The 19,784-nt window shown below is 40.3% G+C and overlaps 1 protein-coding gene across 1 annotated transcript in view; it reads left to right on the forward strand.

Annotated features, from left to right (window-relative positions):
- LOC126291714 (symplekin-like) overlaps positions 1-19,784 on the forward strand; it is a 135,145-nt gene that overhangs the window by 34,683 nt on the left and 80,678 nt on the right. The window contains exons 8-9 of the mRNA XM_049985370.1: positions 3,967-4,113; positions 19,566-19,727. Of these exons, the coding sequence (XP_049841327.1) occupies positions 3,967-4,113; positions 19,566-19,727 (309 nt within the window). The remainder of the gene's footprint in view (positions 1-3,966; positions 4,114-19,565; positions 19,728-19,784) is intronic.

Here is a 19,784-nt window from a genome sequence, read left to right on the forward strand (position 1 = left end):
AAATCTCACTTTCCTTTTAGGAGTAGTGGGAGTTGTATATAAACTGTCTGATGGGCCTGGAACAGTGTCTTAACTCATTTCAAAATAAGAGATGAGCAACAAGCAATGCACAACAATACATGGGCATTTGGTAACGGTTGGCAGCGCTGTAAAAGTTGTGGAACAGGCCAGACCTCCACCAGTAACTTCAGCAACTATAGACCAAAACACCAACACCTGAAACTGCCATGCTATAGTGTCTGAACAATAGGAAGAGTGATTTCTGTTGTTAAAATGCTAAAAGTAAACATGACCTTCATTATCGTGCATTAATATAGGCTTTATATCGAGAGTGGGGCCAATAATGCTGGTAATTTGATGGAGAGCTGAAAGTTTTTTGTAAGCAAGTACTATTTCATACAAGAAATGTGAATTTTTAGTAGTACAAAAGAATTATAGCAAACTGTGTTATCTAGCCAGTAAACTTGTTTCCACTGCATGCAGCACACGTGATGTAAGAGGTGTCTAAGTAACATTTTTTTAAGCTGTGATTATTTGTATTTTGAAATGGGGCAGTGCATAAAAAATATCATATTCATTATGAGCTGAGTTCCACAGCACATTTAAGAATTATGGTTAACTATCTACATTTACACATTGTAACAGAGAGTCCTACCTGGGCAGGCTTGAACACTTACTGAAATTTGACATGCAACATTATGCAGTGGTGTATACTATCTAAAATTATTCAAGGGTGAAGGAATATGAATTAAGAGGGCATTGTAATTAGGTGTCATTCTTAGTTTCCTTGGGACAGTAACTTTGGTATTGCAAAACAGTCCATAAGGAAATGTGACTGAGTTGGCTGTGTACATCAGATATCAGATCATTGTGAACTGCAGTAAAATCAAAAAGTTTCTTTTCAAGAAAGTATGAGTATCAGGTGTTAGTTTAAAACTTTCTGCCATACATTTTTACAGAAATACATAATTATGAAGTGGCTCGACTGGGATGACCTTTGCCCATTGTAACCGTGAGAGTTTAGCATACCCAACAGCATGAGTCTCGTTAAAATCTACAAAGTAGAGCAAAGTAAAAGAATTGCTGCTTTACATACCTGAAGAGTTGACAGCTTTATGATGAACTTTGTGCACGGCCACTATGTGGAAAAACACAAAATGTTTCATTTTCACCAAGTCACACTGGTTCTGATTGATAGGGTTGGCAGCTAGAAATTTTGGAGACAATATAAATACTTGTTGTTTTTCAGTCCTAAGACTGATTAGATGCAGCTCATCATGCTAGTGTATCCTGTGCAAGCATTCTCTACCGTAGCTGCTGTTAGCTACATTCATGTCAAACTACTTATGGTGGTCACGCATTGGTCTCCCTTTAAAATTTAAACCCTCCACTCTTTCTTCCATTAATGAATTGAAGATTCAATGATGATTCAAAATGCCATACCAAACACTCCTTTCTTTTAATACAGTTGTGCCATAAATTTCATTTTCCTCCAATATGATCCAGTACTTCCATGATAATTAATCAATCTACCCATCTTATCTTCAGCATTCTTCTGTAGTACCACCTATAGAGTGTACTCCCTTCTTGGCTGAACTGTTTTTGTTCATATTTCACCTCTGTATGTAGCTACACTCCAGGCCATTAAAATTGCTACACCAAGAAGAAATGCAGGTGATAAACATGTATTCATTGGACAAATATATTACACTGGAACTGACACAGTGATTACATTTTCACGCAATTTGGGTGCATAGATCCTGAGATCAGTACCAAGAACAACCACTTCTGGCCGTAATAATGGCCATGATACGCCTGGGCATTGAGTCAGAGCTAGGATGGCATGTACAGGTACAACCGCCCATGCAGCTTCAACACGATACCACACTTCATCAAGAGTAGTGACTGGCGTATTGTGACGAGCCAGTTGCTCAGCCACCATTGACCAGATGTTTTCAATTGGTGAGAGATCTGGAGAATGTGCTGGTCAGGGCAGCAGTCAAACATGTTTTGTATCCAGAAAGGCCCGTACAGGACCTGCAACATGCGGTCGTGCATTATCCTGCTGAAATGTAGGGTTTTGCAGGGATTGAATGAAGGGTAGAGCCACAGGTCGTAACACGTCTGAAATGTAACGTCCACTGTTAAGTGCGATCAATGCGAACAAGAGGTGACCGAGACGTGTAACCAATGGCACCCCATACCATCACGCCAGGTGATACGCCAGTATGGCGATGGCGAATACACTCTTCCAATGTCACGATGCTGTAAACAGAACCTGGATTCATCCCAAAAAATGATGTTTTGGCATTCGCCCACGATGGTGTACTCAACGACTAACCTGGATGCACGCACCTGTCTGTGATGCAGTGTCAAGGGTAATCGCAGCCATGGTCTCAGAGCTGATGGTGCATACAGCTGCAAACATCGTCGAACTGTTTGTGCAGATTATTGTTGTCTTGCAAATTGGAGGGGGAGAGAGATAGCTAGGTGTGTGTGTGTGTGTGTGTGTGTGTGTGTGTGTGTGTGTGTGTGTGTGTGTGTGTGTGTGTGTGTGTGTTTTGTAGTCAACATTGTCAAAAACTTTGTCTACAAATGCTGCAGACATAGGTTTTCTAAATCGTGCAGTCAGTATTGCCTTGCATGTCTTGCATTTCTCCAGGACCAAAATGGATTTTCTCAGATACCAGTTTCTGCCAGTTTCTTCATTCTTCAACAAATAATTCATGTCTGTATGTTGTAAAGTAGTTTTTTTAAAACATGAAACTTTCCTCACTTGAAAGTCGCTCAGCTGAGACCCTTCCTTTTAGTATGCGCAAATAACTTAGCAGGCAAGGATGCCATGAGAGGTTAGGTACGATTTAAGATAGATGGAGTAAAATACCAAAAAAAGTGGAAATTTTTAATGAGAAAATAGGTTCAAGAAGTTGGTTGTAATATTTCCGTGATTGAAAATTTCGGTAACAGTGAATGATAATTTTGTGTGCTTGTTATACACTTCTGCTTATTACTGGAGTGGTATGTAACACTGATTTCTGGAGGGGAATGAGAGGTATTTGTGAGTGCAGGCGGTAAAAATGGGTTTGCGGCAATGTATTGTTAATATTTAAAGTCTAGGTCAGAATATTGTGGTTATGCTTATGAGAACGTTAAAAGTTAATCCATTACTTGCCTTTTTTATGTTGAAATGATTCATTGGTTTTCAAGAAGCTATGTATTTTGTTTCACAAAGCTGTGCTCTCGTTTTTAGCCACCAAGGAAAGATTTGGCTCGCCATATAGGACAAGTCATTTTTTTTTTTTCTGTTTCCTCCTTAAATGAATCTTACTTAAATTGACACTCTTTAATTTGCACTGCAGTGAAATCGTATTTACGAAAGTAGGCTGTTACATTGGAATTAGATAGGGTACTTGAAATGTGAAGAAACTGTATCTTATTATAAAGTCAAGTGGACCTCTCATTAGTGGAGACCTTGGGTCCGAAATGGAAATAACTTTTAACAGAATGACAAAACTATTCATTGTCAGCCAACTATGCTACTGACAGAGTAATAATGTAAGCAGCAGTGATCCCTCATAAGCCACTGAAGACAGCTGTCGACAGCAGTATCACTTCCATGAGTGGCCTTCCTCTGACATGGTTGTGTGTTATTCAGTGACCTAATTTCTTCAACAGCAGCACACATCCTCCTCCTCACTTGCAGTCTCCAAAGTGCTGCTGCTTTCTCCCCCTTATACACATCTCTTGCTGCACCTTGCTGAATGTTATAAGTATTTATTAAACTTCAGTAACATCAGACTGTATTATTGTAAAGAATGTTTAGGGTCTACTTATGTGATCAGTGAAGATAACCAGCATGTTGTCTTTAGTCAGTCCTACATAAGCATAAGGAAATGTGAAACAAAAATGAGCAAATGAAATGACCTGTGCAAGATTAAAACCTTTTAAGATTTATTCATGTTACAGGTTGTGAACTCAGAACCCACAGTGGAACCTGTCTCTACAGTGCCTGCTCCAATTATTTTGTCAGAAGAAGTCATAGATGCTGCGGAGAAATATATCCTAGAGCGTCTGACACCAGAAGTTGCCACGCAGCTCGTCATCCAAAATATGGTAAACGTTAATTAATACTATAATCTTCAGATGTTGCTAATACCAAGTCATTGAGTCTTTACAGATTGTTTTCTGTATGGTGCGTGGAAACTAAAACAAGTTAAGACACACACAGATGGATAAAAAAATTTTGGTCCACTCTCCACTTGTGACTAGCACAGTGGAAGATGTGGCTAATAATCGTATGAGGTATTCTCTGAAATGATATGCACTTTTCAGCAACTCGAAGTTTCAGTTAGACTTAGTGATTCATTCAAATGGGTCGACGAACCGTTCACAATGTTCATGATGCCATGGGCTTTTCCTGTTGTTATAAAATGTGGGTTTTTTGCAGTTAAGTTTTCCATTAAACCTAAAATGTTGCAATCAGTACCTGTATTTTAAACTTTTTTCGTGTTATGTTTCAAATTGTATTTTGCTCTTTGCCTTTGCATTTTAAAGTGTTTCTTTGAACACTGTTTGAACATTATATTTTTCATTAGCACGTTGTGCTGTGTGTTTATCTGTAGTGTTGTCATGTAGGTCAGCGTGTTTTGGGCGGTTGAGCTCAAACATGGCATCCTATTAGTTTCTATAATATCATTTTGTGATTTTTCAACAATGGAAAATCCAGAATTGAATGTAACAATATTGTTACATTTTGTAATTTTTGATTCCCTGTGGAAGAACTTGTCACCAGTGACACATTTTTTCCCCCTTATTTATGTTTTTTAAGTTATAAGCTATATGTGTTTTTAAACACTTTTTGCATGACACTGTTTCAGATTGTTTGTTGCACATTGGGAAAGAAACACATTACTTAGTGAGCCTTTTTTGTGTGCTTTCATAGCCTAATTCATAAATTAGTAATAGTAGGCTGTACAGTTTGTGTACCTGCAGTGTGCAAACACAAAAAGAGCTGGCTGCAGATTGTGAACAGCTGAAGGTGCTGTTGGTTGCAGTCGGAATTTGCAGGCTGCTACCTTTCGAGTGTAGAGGTGACAGAGCATCTGGCTTGTCATGAGACACCTAATGTGTTGCTGGTTCCCCCCCATAGGATCTGCTACCAAGGCAATTTGCAGGGCACTCATCACAGGAGATCCACAGAGTGAGTGGCGGGTTGTAATCCATTCGTATAATTCAGTGTCAAAGTGGAAGCTGCCCATCTGGCCTTGCCCACTTGTCCTGTGAGTGGACAAGTGACTGTCCCTTCAGAAGGGTCTGAGCAAACATGTGAGGGGTGAGTTTTTCCATTTATCAGGAGCTCCAATGTCACTCGTGTTATGGAGTCCATTAGGGAAGTAGTGTTGAAGCCTGGAAAGAAGTCTAATGTGTGATCAGTATGTCTTCCAGGAGGGCATCGTCTGAGATGCGGAGGTGGCTCTGCCTGTGTTATTGAGGGTTCAGTCATCTGCAGATTGTAGCTCGTGTTGGCACCAGTGACACCCATCACTTGCGTTTTGAGACTGTCAATAGTTTGTGTGGGTGGCTGGTGTAAGTGGTGCAGGCTGCTGCCTTTGCTCGTGGGATGCAATCAGAGCTCACAGTTTGCAGTAATGTACTTGAAATCGATCAAGCTCCTTCGTTTTGGAGTCTGGTGGATCTGTTTTGTCTGTTTTGTTAGTCTTGGCTGCAGATATCTGCACGTACATTATGAGATGGAGAGTTGTATGATGCCCCTTGGTAAGTCAGAGATGCACTACACAAAGGAAGCAGCTTCTTGGGTAACAGAATACATGTTGTGAACTTGGAGGTTTTTTAAAGTAGGTGTTAGACGTCCTCTTGGTGAATGCTCACCATCCAGTATGCAGAGAGCAAAATCAGATCAAATACAAAAAAAGGCACTTTGTCAAAATTTTAACAGTACACGGCCAAAGTATTTGTAACAAAGTTCCCGAATTTACTACACTCTTGGAAAGGTGTTGTGCTCAAATTATTCTCTGAACGGAGAGCTGGGTTAAACCGAAACTAGTACTGAAATATTTAACTAGTCATGGAAAATACACTCCTGGAAATTGAAATAAGAACACCGTGAATTCATTGTCCCAGGAAGGGGAAACTTTATTGACACATTCCTGGGGTCAGATACATCACATGATCACACTGACAGAACCACAGGCACATAGACACAGGCAACAGAGCATGCACAATGTCGGCACTAGTACATTGTATATCCACCTTTCGCAGCAATGCAGGCTGCTATTCTCCCATGGAGACGATCGTAGAGATGCTGGATGTAGTCCTGTGGAACGGCTTGCCATGCCATTTCCACCTGGCGCCTCAGTTGGACCAGCGTTCGTGCTGGACGTGCAGACCGCGTGAGACGACGCTTCATCCAGTCCCAAACATGCTCAATGGGGGACAGATCCGGAGATCTTGCTGGCCAGGGTAGTTGACTTACACCTTCTAGAGCACGTTGGGTGGCACGGGATACATGCGGACGTGCATTGTCCTGTTGGAACAGCTAGTTCCCTTGCCGGTCTAGGAATGGTAGAACGATGGGTTCGATGACGGTTTGGATGTACTGTGCACTATTCAGTGTCCCCTCGACGATCATCAGAGGTGTACGGCCAGTGTAGGAGATCGCTCCCCACACCATGATGCCGGGTGTTGGCCCTGTGTGCCTCGGTCGTATGCAGTCCTGATTGTGGCGCTCACCTGCACGGCGCCAAACACGCATACGACCATCATTGGCACCAAGCAGAAGCGACTCTCATCGCTGAAGACGACACGTCTCCATTCGTCCCTCCATTCACGCCTGTCGCGACACCACTTGAGGCGGGCTGCACGATGTTGGGGCGTGAGCGGAAGACGGCCTAACGGTGTGCGGGACCGTAGCCCAGCTTCATGGAGACGGTTGCGAATGGTCCTCGCCGATACCCCAGGAGCAACGGTGTCCCTAATTTGCTGGGAAGTGGCGGTGCGGTCCCCTACGGCACTGCGTAGGATCCTACGGTCTTGGCGTGCATCCATGCGTCGCTGCGGTCCGCTCCCAGGTCGACGGGCACGTGCACCTTCCGCCGACCACTGGCGACAACATCGATGTACTGTGGAGACCTCACGCCCCACGTGTTGAGCAATTCGGCGGTACGTCCACCCGGCCTCCCGCATGCCCACTATACACCCTCGCTCAAAGTCTGTCAACTGCACATACGGTTCACATCCACGCTGTCGCGGCATGCTACCAGTGTTAAAGACTGCGATGGAGCTCCGTATGCCACGGCAAACTGGCTGACACTGACGGCGGCGGGGCACAAATGCTGCGCAGCTAGCGCCATTCGACGGCCAACACCGCGGTTCCTGGTGTGTCCGCTATGCCGTGCGTGTGATCGTTGCTTGTACAGCCCTCTCGCAGTGTCCGGAGCAAGTATGGTGGGTCTGACACACCGGTGTCAATGTGTTCTTTTTTCCATTTCCAGGATTGTATATCTAAAAGAAAGACTAGGTATCTTTAGAAGGGGAGTGTTCTTCACAGATGACAAAAACATTGTTCATAGAGGTCGAAATTCAGTCTGACTAAGAAATTATCTGGACGCTAGTAATTAACATACGGAAGTTTAAGGTAATTGTGGCCCATTTTTATGGGCCATCCAATTTCAGCCACCTTACTTGGACAATGAAGGAACATAATTTAGTTCCAATGTTATGGACCTGCAGGAATTATAGACAAAGTTTAAGCTGATTGTAAATTGCACTATGGAGGAGTATGTGCTGAGTAAGTGGATTAAGGACAGAAAAGACCCACCATAGTTTGATAACAAAATTCAGAAAATGCTGAGGAAATCAGCGACTCTTGCGCTCCTGTTTAAAAAAAGCTCTGTAATGTCAACAGGCCAAAGTCGGCAGAAACTCGTGCTTATGTGAAGAGTTTGGTGTGGAAAGCATATGACTGCTTCCACCAACACATCATAGAGAAAGATCTTGCCAAGGAACAGAAAATTGTGGTCCTGCATAAAATCACTAAGTAGATCGAAGGCGTTTTTTCCAGTCGCTAGTCAACCAGCCTGTTATGGCAATAAAAGGCAGCAAAATAGATGATGATGATGATTATTATTATTATTATTATTATTATTATTATTATTATTATTATTATTATTATTATTATTATTATTATTATTATTATTATTTCATGTTTGAGAAATCATTCACTGTGGAGTATTGTATGACATACTCTTGTTTGACTGTTTCTCATTCTTCTACATGGAGGTCATAGTGTGCATCTCTGACACAGAAGCAACTAAAAAAGTTGAAAACAAATAAGTCTCCAGGTTCGTAAGGAATTCCAATGATGATCTACAGAGAATTCTGTATAGCTTTGGCCACTTGACTTGCATTTACATGAAATCTCTCACCCAGTGCAAAGTCCCAAGCGACTGGAAAACATTTCAGATGACTCCCGAATATTAGAAGAGTAAAAGTTTGGACCTGTAAAATTACAGACCAATATACTTAACATTGGTTTGCCGTGGAATTGTTGAGCATATTTTAAGTGTGAATATAAGAAATTTCCTTCACACAGAAAAGCTTTTAGAATGAGATTTTCACTCTGCAGCGGAGTGTGTGCTGATATGAAACTTCCTGGCAGATTAAAACTGTGTGCCGGACCGAGACTCGAACTCATGACCTTTGCCTTTCGCGGGCAACTGCTCTACCACCTGAGCTACCCAAGCACGACTCACGCCCCGTCCTCACAGCTTCACTTCCGCCAGTACCTCATCTCCTACCTTCCAAACTTTACAGAAGCTCTCCTGCGAACCTTGCAGAACAAGCACTCCTGAAGGTAAGGATATTGCGGAGACATGGCTTAGCCACAGCCTGGGGGATGTTTCCAGAATGAGATTTTCACTCTGCAGTGGAGTGTGAGCAGGAGAGCTTCTGTAAAGTTTGGAAGGTAGGAGACGAGGTACTGGCAGAAGTAAAGCTGTGAGGACAGGGCGCGAGTCGTGCTTGGGTATCTCAGGTGGTAGAGCACTTGCCCGCGAAAGGCAAACGTCCCGAGTTAGAGTCTCGGTCTGGCACAAAGTTTTAATCTTCAAGGAAGTTTCAGAAAAGCTTTTGCTCACAAATCAATGCTGATTTAGCATCACTTGTGCAAAACATGGTGTGCCCTTTTGTTGTACAATATCCTGTGAAACATGGGTGGAGAGCAACAGGTCGGTTAAATATTCCTAGATTTCTCGAAAGCATTTGACGTGATGCCCCACTGCAGAATGTTAATGAAGATCTGAGCATATGGAATAGATTCCCAGATATTTGATTGGGTCAAAGACTTAATGAGCAATAGAACCCAGTGTTCACTGGAAACCAAAATATCATCAGGAGTGCCCCTGGGAAATGTGGTAGGACTGTTCTTGTTATCTTTATACATAAATGATCTGAGAGTGGCTGAGCAGTAAACTGCTGGTGACGCTATAGTATACAGGATAGCGTTGTCGTTGAGTGACTATAGAGGGATGTAATATGACTTGGACAGCATTTCTGTTTGGCGTGATGGATGGCAGCTTGCTCTAAAGGTAGAAAAATGTAAGTTAATGTAGTTGGGTAGAAAAATTATGTAATGTATGAATACAGTAGTGGTGGTGCACTGGTTGACACAATGACTGTCAATTAGATATATGTGTGTGTTGTTGGAAAGCAGTAAGAAGTGGAATGTGCACATAGGGATGGCAGTAGGGAAGGCGAATGGCCAGCTTCACCTTATTGAGAGAATTTTAGAAAAGTTTAGCTCACCTATAAAGGACATTGTGTACATAGCACTAGTGTGACCTATTTTTGAGTACTGCTAGACTGTTTGGGATTCCTTCCAGGTCAGATTAAAGGAAGGTGCCAAACCATTTCAGAGGCATGCTGCTAGATTTGTTTCCGATAGGCTTGATAAACACGAGTGTTCTGGAAGGGGTTCATAAACTCGTAGGAATCTCTGGAGGGAGGAAAACGTTCTTTTCATGAAATACTAGTCAGAAAATTCAAGGAACTGCCATTTGCAACTGTTGACAGATAGAATATACTGCCCTCCCCCCTGTGTACACTTAGAGTAAGGACCGCAAAAACGAGAGAAATTAGGGCATGTATGGAGGTGTATAGAAAAGTGATACTCCCCCCCTCCATTTGTGAATGGAACAAGAAAGTTACTAGTAGCAGTACGAGGTACACTCCACCAGGCACCATATGGTAGGTGGAGTACGTATACAGGTGTTGTGTCCCCGAATACGCATTGAACATTACACATTTTGTTAGTGTGGTGCTACATGCAGTTGTCTTTCACATTGGTGGGTTTGGTTGTTTCATTGAGATCAGATGGTGTCATTAACAAAGAAATTTCTCACCATATTTGTATAGTTTTCTTATTTGTTCTGCTTAATTATGCAGTGTCTTGCTCCCTTCCTTGTACATTTTTACAAATTTTATTACTAAGGTTTTATTGTTATGATGCCAGAGTTTACAGTTCCTCTAATTGTATTGTAATTAGACTGGCATGAACTATTGCATTTAATAGGTTAAAGTTTGTCATGTAGTATTGTTGTAAGCAAAGTTTTTATTATTCTTGATCACTGCATGCTATTCATGGTACGGATGGGGTGTTGTATTAGCAACTGATTTAAAACAACTGATGATTGATGTTTTGTCTTAATGGAATGACTGATGACCATGATGCTATGAAATGAAATGAGTATATTATTAGCCATAATTTTTATGGTTACTTTCATCGTAATAAAAATGCCTTCCCCTCTTCCCATATACATTTTTTGACTCTTACAATACTAGTGTCTTTAACACTCTGTGTACATGTAACTGTTTGTAATTTTGTTGTTAATAAAAGTTCATATTCTTTTATAAAAAGAAAATCTATATGTCAGTTAAACAAGGAAAGTTTCAGTAAGCTTTGTCAATAACAGTTCAGCATATCATTGTAAGCATACAGTAATAAACACCACTGACCACCAAAATTGTGTACGTTGTGCCATGATGTACTGCTTGTCAGTTTGGGATCAATGGTCTGCCAGGATGTAGTAATAGGTGACCTTTGTTTGTATGGATTTTTTTTCTCTTGTATTATGTTTGCACCACAGATCTGTTGATATGAACACCATAAAAATATTAGATTTATTGAAAATTATATTGGTGACATAGATGATTGTAATTCCATTCAGTACAAAATTAAGACACAATAGCACAAGGAAGTATTGGATTGTTGGGAGAGGTCATTAAGCTCAAAAGAGCAGTGTTCTGTTTGATCCTAAAATCTTTTCAGGAATGTGTTTACTCGGTGTTTATACATACAGTGAAACCTCTTTTTTAACAAATCTGAGGACCCAAATATTTTTTCCTTAGATCGGGTTTTTGCCAGGGTTCATGGAGTGACCCAGAATGCCAATTCAAACGTGTTTAGGTGATAAAACTGCTATTTAATTACAAAATTACCAATATAATGCACTACAAATTTAAGCACAGTAGATGTAAAATTAATAAACTCTTTGCTGAACACACTTTAATAAAGAAGTAATGTTTGTTTTGTTCTTCTAGCATACTGTAGAGAGAGGTCATAGCTTCAGCTTGTAAATATAAGTAAGAATTATTCATCTACATTATGAGAAAAATAAAATCCTGACCATATCAACTGATTTCAAAAAAGCAGTGAAACTTGATGCAATGCCGTCATTTTTTCTTCTTGTTTTTCACTGTTGCTGCCAGCTCCTGTCTTTGTACCTTCATAAGCATATAACTTGCATAAATCTCTGGCAGGAAATTTAGATCATTGTGATCACAAAAATGTGCTGGAATCTCACATTTTCACAAATGTCAGTTTTGCTCCTCCATCCTTCTTCTGGAACAATGGCGTCTTCAGCTGCAACTGATATACCACAGCCAGCCTTTGTGAAACAGTTTAACATTGTATGTTGTGTTACAGAATTTTAGGCAGCAGCAGACATATTTGTACCCTGTACATGGTGGAGTCACATCACTTCCTCTCAAAGAATAAAATTGATTTCTGTTCATATGCTACACTGTATTTGGCCTTAAGATTGTATTATGCTGGGGTCCAGAGGCTGCAGATGACTTGTGCAGTTCAGAGGAAGGAACACAACATTCACAATTTCAGAAATTGTCACCCTGTGATGTACAGAGCATAACGAGTCAAATTCCTTCTTGCTGCACCCATCTTGGTATCTAAATGCTTGAGAAATTCATAAGGTTTTCTGTTGTTTCCAGGGTTTGCTGTTGTACTCTGAAGTAAAACATAAAGCTTTTATGTTTTGGAAACACCTGGAGATTAATAGAAAAGGCAGCCTTTCTTTAATTTTGTTTTTACCTTTGTGGCATTTTCTCTCTAAATGGAATATGATTCTGTAGTATGTAAACTAAAAAAGACACGAGCTTCATCAGCATTGGAAATGTATCAGAACACTTAGCAATGTAATGATTTTCCAATAGTTCGTGCTTTTTATGACCAGAGCCTCACTTTCTCCACTTACACTTCGGAACGACAGAGTATGATGTTTTAAAAAAACTTTTAACCAGCCGTTGATTCATGGAAATTTTCAGTATCGATATCTAAAACGATTTCACGAACACTCTTGCAGTAAGTTTCCACATGTAGGAATACTTCCTGTTTTCAATCCTTGAAACTACATCAGAAGAATATTTTCCAATCATTAAATTTGGACGTACAAATATTCCTGCTTTCTGGATCTAGAGGAATTGTTAATTTTGACATTTAGGAACACTTACTTATTTTTGAACGTGCTACACATGTAGACGGCATGTAATCGTATTTCATCGCCATGTGTGAAATATTTATGTTGAGATTGTCATTGATGTTGCAAATGATCATCGAATTTCACTGTTTGCAGACTGTAACTCCACAAAAGTAAAGTTCATAACTTCGACAATTCAATAAAGTAACAACTACACTTTTTATGCTTCATATTTATAATGACTGTGACATCACATCACATGAAAACTGATTTCTGATACTTTCAACGAATCGACCAGTATCACTGTAAGAGAAGTAGAGTTATTGACTATGATCTACATGTCTGTCAACTGGTTGAATCATTTAGTATTTGCTGTGTCGCACAACAGATAATACCCATGTAAAATGAAATTGAAAGAAATCGGTAACCATTTGACATGTTTGAAATAACGTAAAAACTGGATTCAAATTTGCAAAATGTTTCGCATTTATTCCTTAAAAGAAGACTTTTTCGTAAAGGGGGGGTTTGTTAAAAGCGGGGAGAAATAATGTTGTCCTTATGGGAATTTCGCCGATTTTGACAGAAATACTCATAAAAAGTGGAATTTCCTTAAAAGAAGGTTCAATAATTCAGGGTTTTACTGTAATCGTACAGTGATGGTGTGCAAATCCTCTCATACATGGCAATATTTTAACAAATTGTCAGATTTCCTGGTTCAGAGGTGCGAAAAAGTACAATGTGTGTTGCTCTGTTTTCTTAGCTACCTATCTAGGTAATAGCCACACCTGGGAACATCTTACAGTTGAGATTTTTTTTTTTAAAAAAAAAAAAAAAACCTTAGCTGCATTCAACCATCTGGACAGTTGCACTTCTTGGAGCCATCTGTGTAAAATTCTGGTAACTCTGTGTACTAATATTGTATCATTGTGTTTTATATGCTTATCTATTGATGTGCTTGAATGATGATGCAAGACTCTTCTCTTTGTAAAACAGTTTTGTCTCTATCACCATCATAACACAAAAAGGAATGCTGATGTTTTTGTGTCTTAAACAATTTATTTCTGGTATAAAAAAGTATACAGTACAGTAGTATTAAAGCCCATAATTCTCTACCATGTGACATTAAGTCTGAATAGTAACAATCCTCTGTCTAAGAATAAAATAAATATTTACTTGATAGAACTTATTTATTCCATAGATGAATTTTTTCAAGAGAGACAGATACTGTATTTATTAGTGTTCTTTCTTTGTTTACTGTTGTTTTCCAAGGTGTGTGAGAAAAGTAATGAGACTGACAACACTGCGAGTGATCTGGCAATGCTGTGTTTTACTTGTGTAGGCCAATCTATTTGTCCCTTCCAGATGTTCAGGCAGAGTTTCAACTCCATATTTGCATCATATGGGTTTTTTAGCACCATCAGTGAAATTATTTTTGTTGTGTTATGAAAAGGGAACAGTGGAATTTAGAGAATGTTATGGCTTCAGGTTTTGTGTTTGCTTGGTGAATAGTTGAGTGTTACTTTTGAAAAGTAAAGACAGGCCTATGGGCAATATTCCTTATCAAGAGCACAAGTGTTTTGCCAGCACAGAACATTTTTTGGCAGCCCGACAACACGTTAAAGATGAACCTCACTCAGGAAGCCTTCACCGTCAAAAACCAATGAAAATATTGATCATATAGTGCTGTTGTGAAATCAGACCTACATTTAACAATAAGAAAAAACACTCTGCCAAATGTATTAAAAGGGAAAAGGGTGGATATTGAAACCGGATATTGCAAACAAGTGGATGCTGCATCATAAAAATACCCCATGTCTCATAGCCACCTCCATCACTGAATTTTTTACCTCGAAAAACATTCCTGGCATTCCACAGCTTCTCCCTCACCCTGCTTTTTTACCTGATATGAACACTTGTGAAATTTCTCTTTTCCTGAAATTGAGAAATGCCTTAAAAGGACATCATTTTGGGACTCTGGAGAACATTCAAAAGAATATGACGACATGCGATCTGAGGTTTTTCTGGCGTATTTCCAATTTGAACAGTTCTCTGGTATCCAACCGGGTAGTGTCGTAATTTCTTCACAATATTTCGGCAGACATACACGCTGCCATCTTCAGGTTGTTCTTGATGAATGCTGTGCTGTTCCTCCCGGTGCCCTATATATACTAGCCGTTACCCCCTCCACCGTTCCTCTCCTGGTGTCTTTGGTGCGGCCGGCACGGTGGCTACTGGAGGTGGTGGGGGGAAACGGTGCCTGGATCTGAACTGGGGTTTGCAGTCTCCCTGCTGCTGCTGTCGAGGGCGGTCCTCGATCCGGCCTTCAACTTAGTCAGGCCTGGAACCCTGCACTCAGTCTGGAGAGAAAGATGCTGTCCCAGAGATCGAGGAGTGCCCCCGACAGCAGCAGCAGCAGCAGCAGCAGCAGCAGGGAGACTGCAGAACCCAGTTCAGACCCAGGCGCTGCCTCTACCACCACCTCCAGTATCCACCGCGCCGGCCACACTGAAGACACCAGGAGAGGAACGGTGGAGCGGGTAACGGCTAGTATATATAGGACGCCAAGTGGAACAGCACAGCATTCGTCAGGAACCACCTGAAGATGGCAGCGTGTACGTCTGCCGAAATATTGTGGAGAAATTACGACTCTACCCGGTTGGATACCCTATAACTGTTCAAATGTGATGACATGGTAAAGGACCTACCAGTTCGAAGGGAACAATAATGTAGTTTGAACAAAATAAAAACTTTTGTAGATAAAAAAAATAAATCTCTTTACATTTCTCACGGGTCTCGTATGTTTTAATTTGTCCCACAACTGAATATAACAATTATAGAATTGATATTCACTCATGTTATTTCTTTGTACATTGTTCCAATTTTCTGTCATCAACTGTTTTTGCTACGTTCATTAAATTGACTCTGAAAATTCTTGACATGCTGAATTGAGTTCTCATATATTAGACTGATCTATGGCATATAAACGCAACAGTAAACAGTATTCAAACTAGCTTTCAAGCTTTTTTTTTTTCTCTAACAGAAGTACACATCCATGACAAGGTCCTTTTACATTGTATTCTGTGTAATTATAAAGTTAACATTTTGATTTGTTACACATTGCATCCTTGCATAACAGTTACAGGATGGCAGTTAAAATCCGTTTCTTGCTGTTGAAATTTGTTTTTTCTGTGGTTTCCTTAAATAAAAAAATACAGAACAGTTCCATTGAAAAAGGCAGTCAATTTCCTTCACAGTTCTCATTGGAGCTTGCAAGCCACAATATATGCATGCCACAAATGGCCCTTCTGAAAATCTGTATAAATAAATAAAATTCATATATACATTTTAACAATAGCAAAAGTGTTTTGAAGTATCAGAAGATATGTAGAACCTCTCTAAAACTAAATATCTTAGAAATAAATAGGTCAGTATTTCTATTACTTTCAGATAACATTAAGTACTATTTCAAAAAAATTTCCAAACTAACAGATTTACGTGAATATATGTGGTTGTATAATAATTTGTGTAGCTACCGTCACAGTAGCTTACCTTCATTACCCTTAGGGCTGTTTGTATGAAGCAGTTTAGTTCTGTCAGCAGAGAAACAGACTTTAATTGAGCTGAACATGGGAATTTACATTGTATAAATGTTAATCTCAGATTTTCTCCGTAATTATGCTTGATTTTGAATAGTAAAATTTTGTAGATAGTCTGTTGCAGTGGCACAAAAAAAAATACGTTTTGGGTAAATAGGATGAAGAGATAAACAAAGTATTTGTTTTTAACACTCCCCCACAGCTGAAATTCAGAATTATTTTTCTTAAAGTTAGGATAAGGATAATATTGGCAATGTAAGTAATGGATATGTATAGTAACTGCTGCTGTAAGAATTCTTGGAGGTGATTTGTAATTGAAGTGAAAACGTTGAGGCAGTGCATAGATGCTTAGTACCAGAGTAAGAAAGCGAAATCAAGTATTTTCGCTGAATGGTAGAGGGTACGGTGTTACACAGCAACCAATGATGATCGAATGTCTTACAGAAATGCTCTCTAGGCCTTAGTAGCAGCAACTCCACAGTTTGTAGTACATTTTCAACTACTTGCTAGCACTATGACAACCACACACACAGTGATGGAAAAAAAAATATTAAGTCAATTAGTAGATACGATTATAGTCCAATAAGTGTATGAAATTCTCTCAGTAGTTCAGTGGTAGTGTGCTGGACTTAGGGTTAGATCCCAGAGAAATCTGTAGGTCTGAGGAAGGCAAGAGTATACCACATCTCAGAGGATGTGTCCACTAAATCACTGGTGGCCAAACCAGTCTTTGAGTTGAAGATATCTCTGTCTAAGCAGACAATGCAGACATAAACCTCTACCACTATCTGCTAGTTTCTTTAGTTTCGGACAACTGTGTCTTTAAAAGCTCCAAACATCAAAAGTTCCCTCTGTGGATAAAGCAGCGTAAATCTATTGGCAGCGATCTGTCGTGTACCCTTACTTTGTCCCAGCAAAATTCTGATACCCTGATGTGACAACACATCAACACCAGCTCTGCCTCGCTACCGAATGGTTAGTCCCAGGTACCTATCAAATTATCAACTGCCAAACAACACATTCTCTAAAATATTGATGATGATGATGATGATGATGATGATGATGATGATAACACATTTGGCAATACATGTAGCGACATTCCTCTCAACAGCGAGTGGTTCGCCTTCCATAATGTTTGCACATGCATTGACAGTGCGCTGACACATGTTGTCAGGCATTGTTGGTGGATCACGCTACAAATATACTTCAACTTTCCCCACAGAAAGAAATCCAGGGACATCAGATCTGGTGAACGTGCGGACCGTGGTATGGTGCTTCCACAACCAATCCACCTGTCATGAAATATGCTATTCAGTCCTGCTTCAACTACACGTGAGCTATGTGCCGGAGATCCATCATATTGGAAGTACATCGCCATTCTGTCATGCAGTGAAACATCTTGCAGTAACATTGGTAGAACATTACATAAGAAATCGGCATACATTGCACCATTTAGATTGCCACCGATAAAATGGGGGCCAATTATCCTTCCTCTAATAATGCCACACCGTACATTAACCCACCAAGGTCGCTGATGCTCCACTTGTCGCAGCCATCATGGATTTTCGGTTGCCCAGTAGTGCTTATTATGCCGGTTTGTTATCACTGTTGGTGAATGACACTTCGTCGCATAATAGAATGTGTGCAAAAAATCTGTCATCGTCCCGTAATTTCTCTTGTGCCCAGTGGCAGAACTATACATGACGTTCAAAGTCGTCGCCATGCAATTCCTGGTGCTTAGTAATATGGTATGGGTGCAATCAATGTTGATGTAGCATTCTCAACACCAACGTTTTTTAGATTCCCAATTCTCATGCAATTTGTCTGCTACTGATGTGCGGATTAGCTGCGACAGCAGCCAAAACACCTACTTGGGCATCATCATTTCTTGCAGGTCGTGGTTGTTTCGCACGTGGCTAAACACTTACTGTTTCCTTAAATAACGTAACTATCCGGCGAACGGTCCGGACACTTGGATGATGTCGTCCAGGATAGCGAACAGCATACGTAGCACACGCCCGTTGGGCATTTTGATCACAATAGCCATACATCAACACGGTATAGACCTTTTCTGCAATTGTTAAACAGTCCATTTTAACATGGGTAATGTATCACGAGGTAAATACAGTCTACAGTGACGGAATGTTACGTGATACCACGTACTTATATGTTTGTGACTATTACAGCGCCATCTATCACAAACTGAGAAAAGTGTTCCAACTAAAACATACATATTTCTTTACATACTACACAAATATGTGATAAAAAAGGTTCCTGAAAAAAAAAGAAGAAAAAAAAAGAAAAAAGAAAGAAAGCAGTTGATATCAGTTTGACCTATGGCAGCACCATCTAGCGGGCCAACTATCGCATCATCTGATTTCCACTTCAAGTTAGACGAGTTTCATTCTTTGTAGTTTTTTCGTTTGATGCTTATTTTGTGAGATATTTGGCCCGGTCATTATCAGTAGACCACGCTGTATAAGTGCTCACATGATGTGCTTATGCCCCTAAGTGGAGCTGGCGGGCTGGAATAATAGTGCCAATCTATTTTTTCAGCATGTGAACTGGTTGCTGTGGGGGCAGTGTGAAGTGAGATGGGAGAGGAAGTGGGGGTGGGTGGCTAGCGACTCAGCGGAGTGGTAGTTTTATAGGCCGACATGATCATAGCAGCTGGTGGGAAGCACCACTCACTGAAGGCATTATGGGGATGTGAATTTGGAAGGAGTGACAGGGTGGAGTTGCAGAGACAGTGGTTTACCTGACATTGAGTCCAGCAGAGAAATTTGAGAATTTTCTTCTGCTTGTTTTCTTCTTCCTCTACAACACAAAACCTTCAGTGACAAACTGTGTGTGTGTGTGTGTGTGTGTGTGTGTGTGTGTGTGTGTGTGTGTGTGTGTGTGTGTGTCATAACAGTAATATCTGCACTTGAAGCACAATAGATGTGACAGTAGTAGATTCTGTGGTGTATCTTAGTGCAGCTCCTGTTAATTTAGATAGACCTTAGATCACACTCAATTGATGACAGCAGATTTGTGAACTGGGTTAATTTTCTGAACTAAGATCAAAATTCTCATTTATACAATCGGGCATTAGTAATTTACAGTTTTCCAAAATTAATTTTCCTTTAATAGACTTATTACGTAATTTTCATGCATTAAATGTGTCGCTTTTCTGTTCCAGATGAAGCTGCCCGATGCTGTTCCGCCATCATTCTGTGCCGAGTACAAACCTATCCCGAATGCAGGCTCACCTGTGCAAATCAAAATGCTGTGCCGCATGCTCGCCCAGCTGCTGTGCGACGCAGGAATGGATCCCAATGGGGGCCATAGTAAACAGCCTAAGGTGCAGTAGCTAAATGACAGTTACTGTTAATCTTCCTCCTTTACTGTGGATATTAAC

This window comes from Schistocerca gregaria, chromosome 9 (genome assembly GCF_023897955.1).
Source record: "Schistocerca gregaria isolate iqSchGreg1 chromosome 9, iqSchGreg1.2, whole genome shotgun sequence".
In the NCBI taxonomy this organism is placed as follows: domain Eukaryota; kingdom Metazoa; phylum Arthropoda; class Insecta; order Orthoptera; family Acrididae; genus Schistocerca; species Schistocerca gregaria.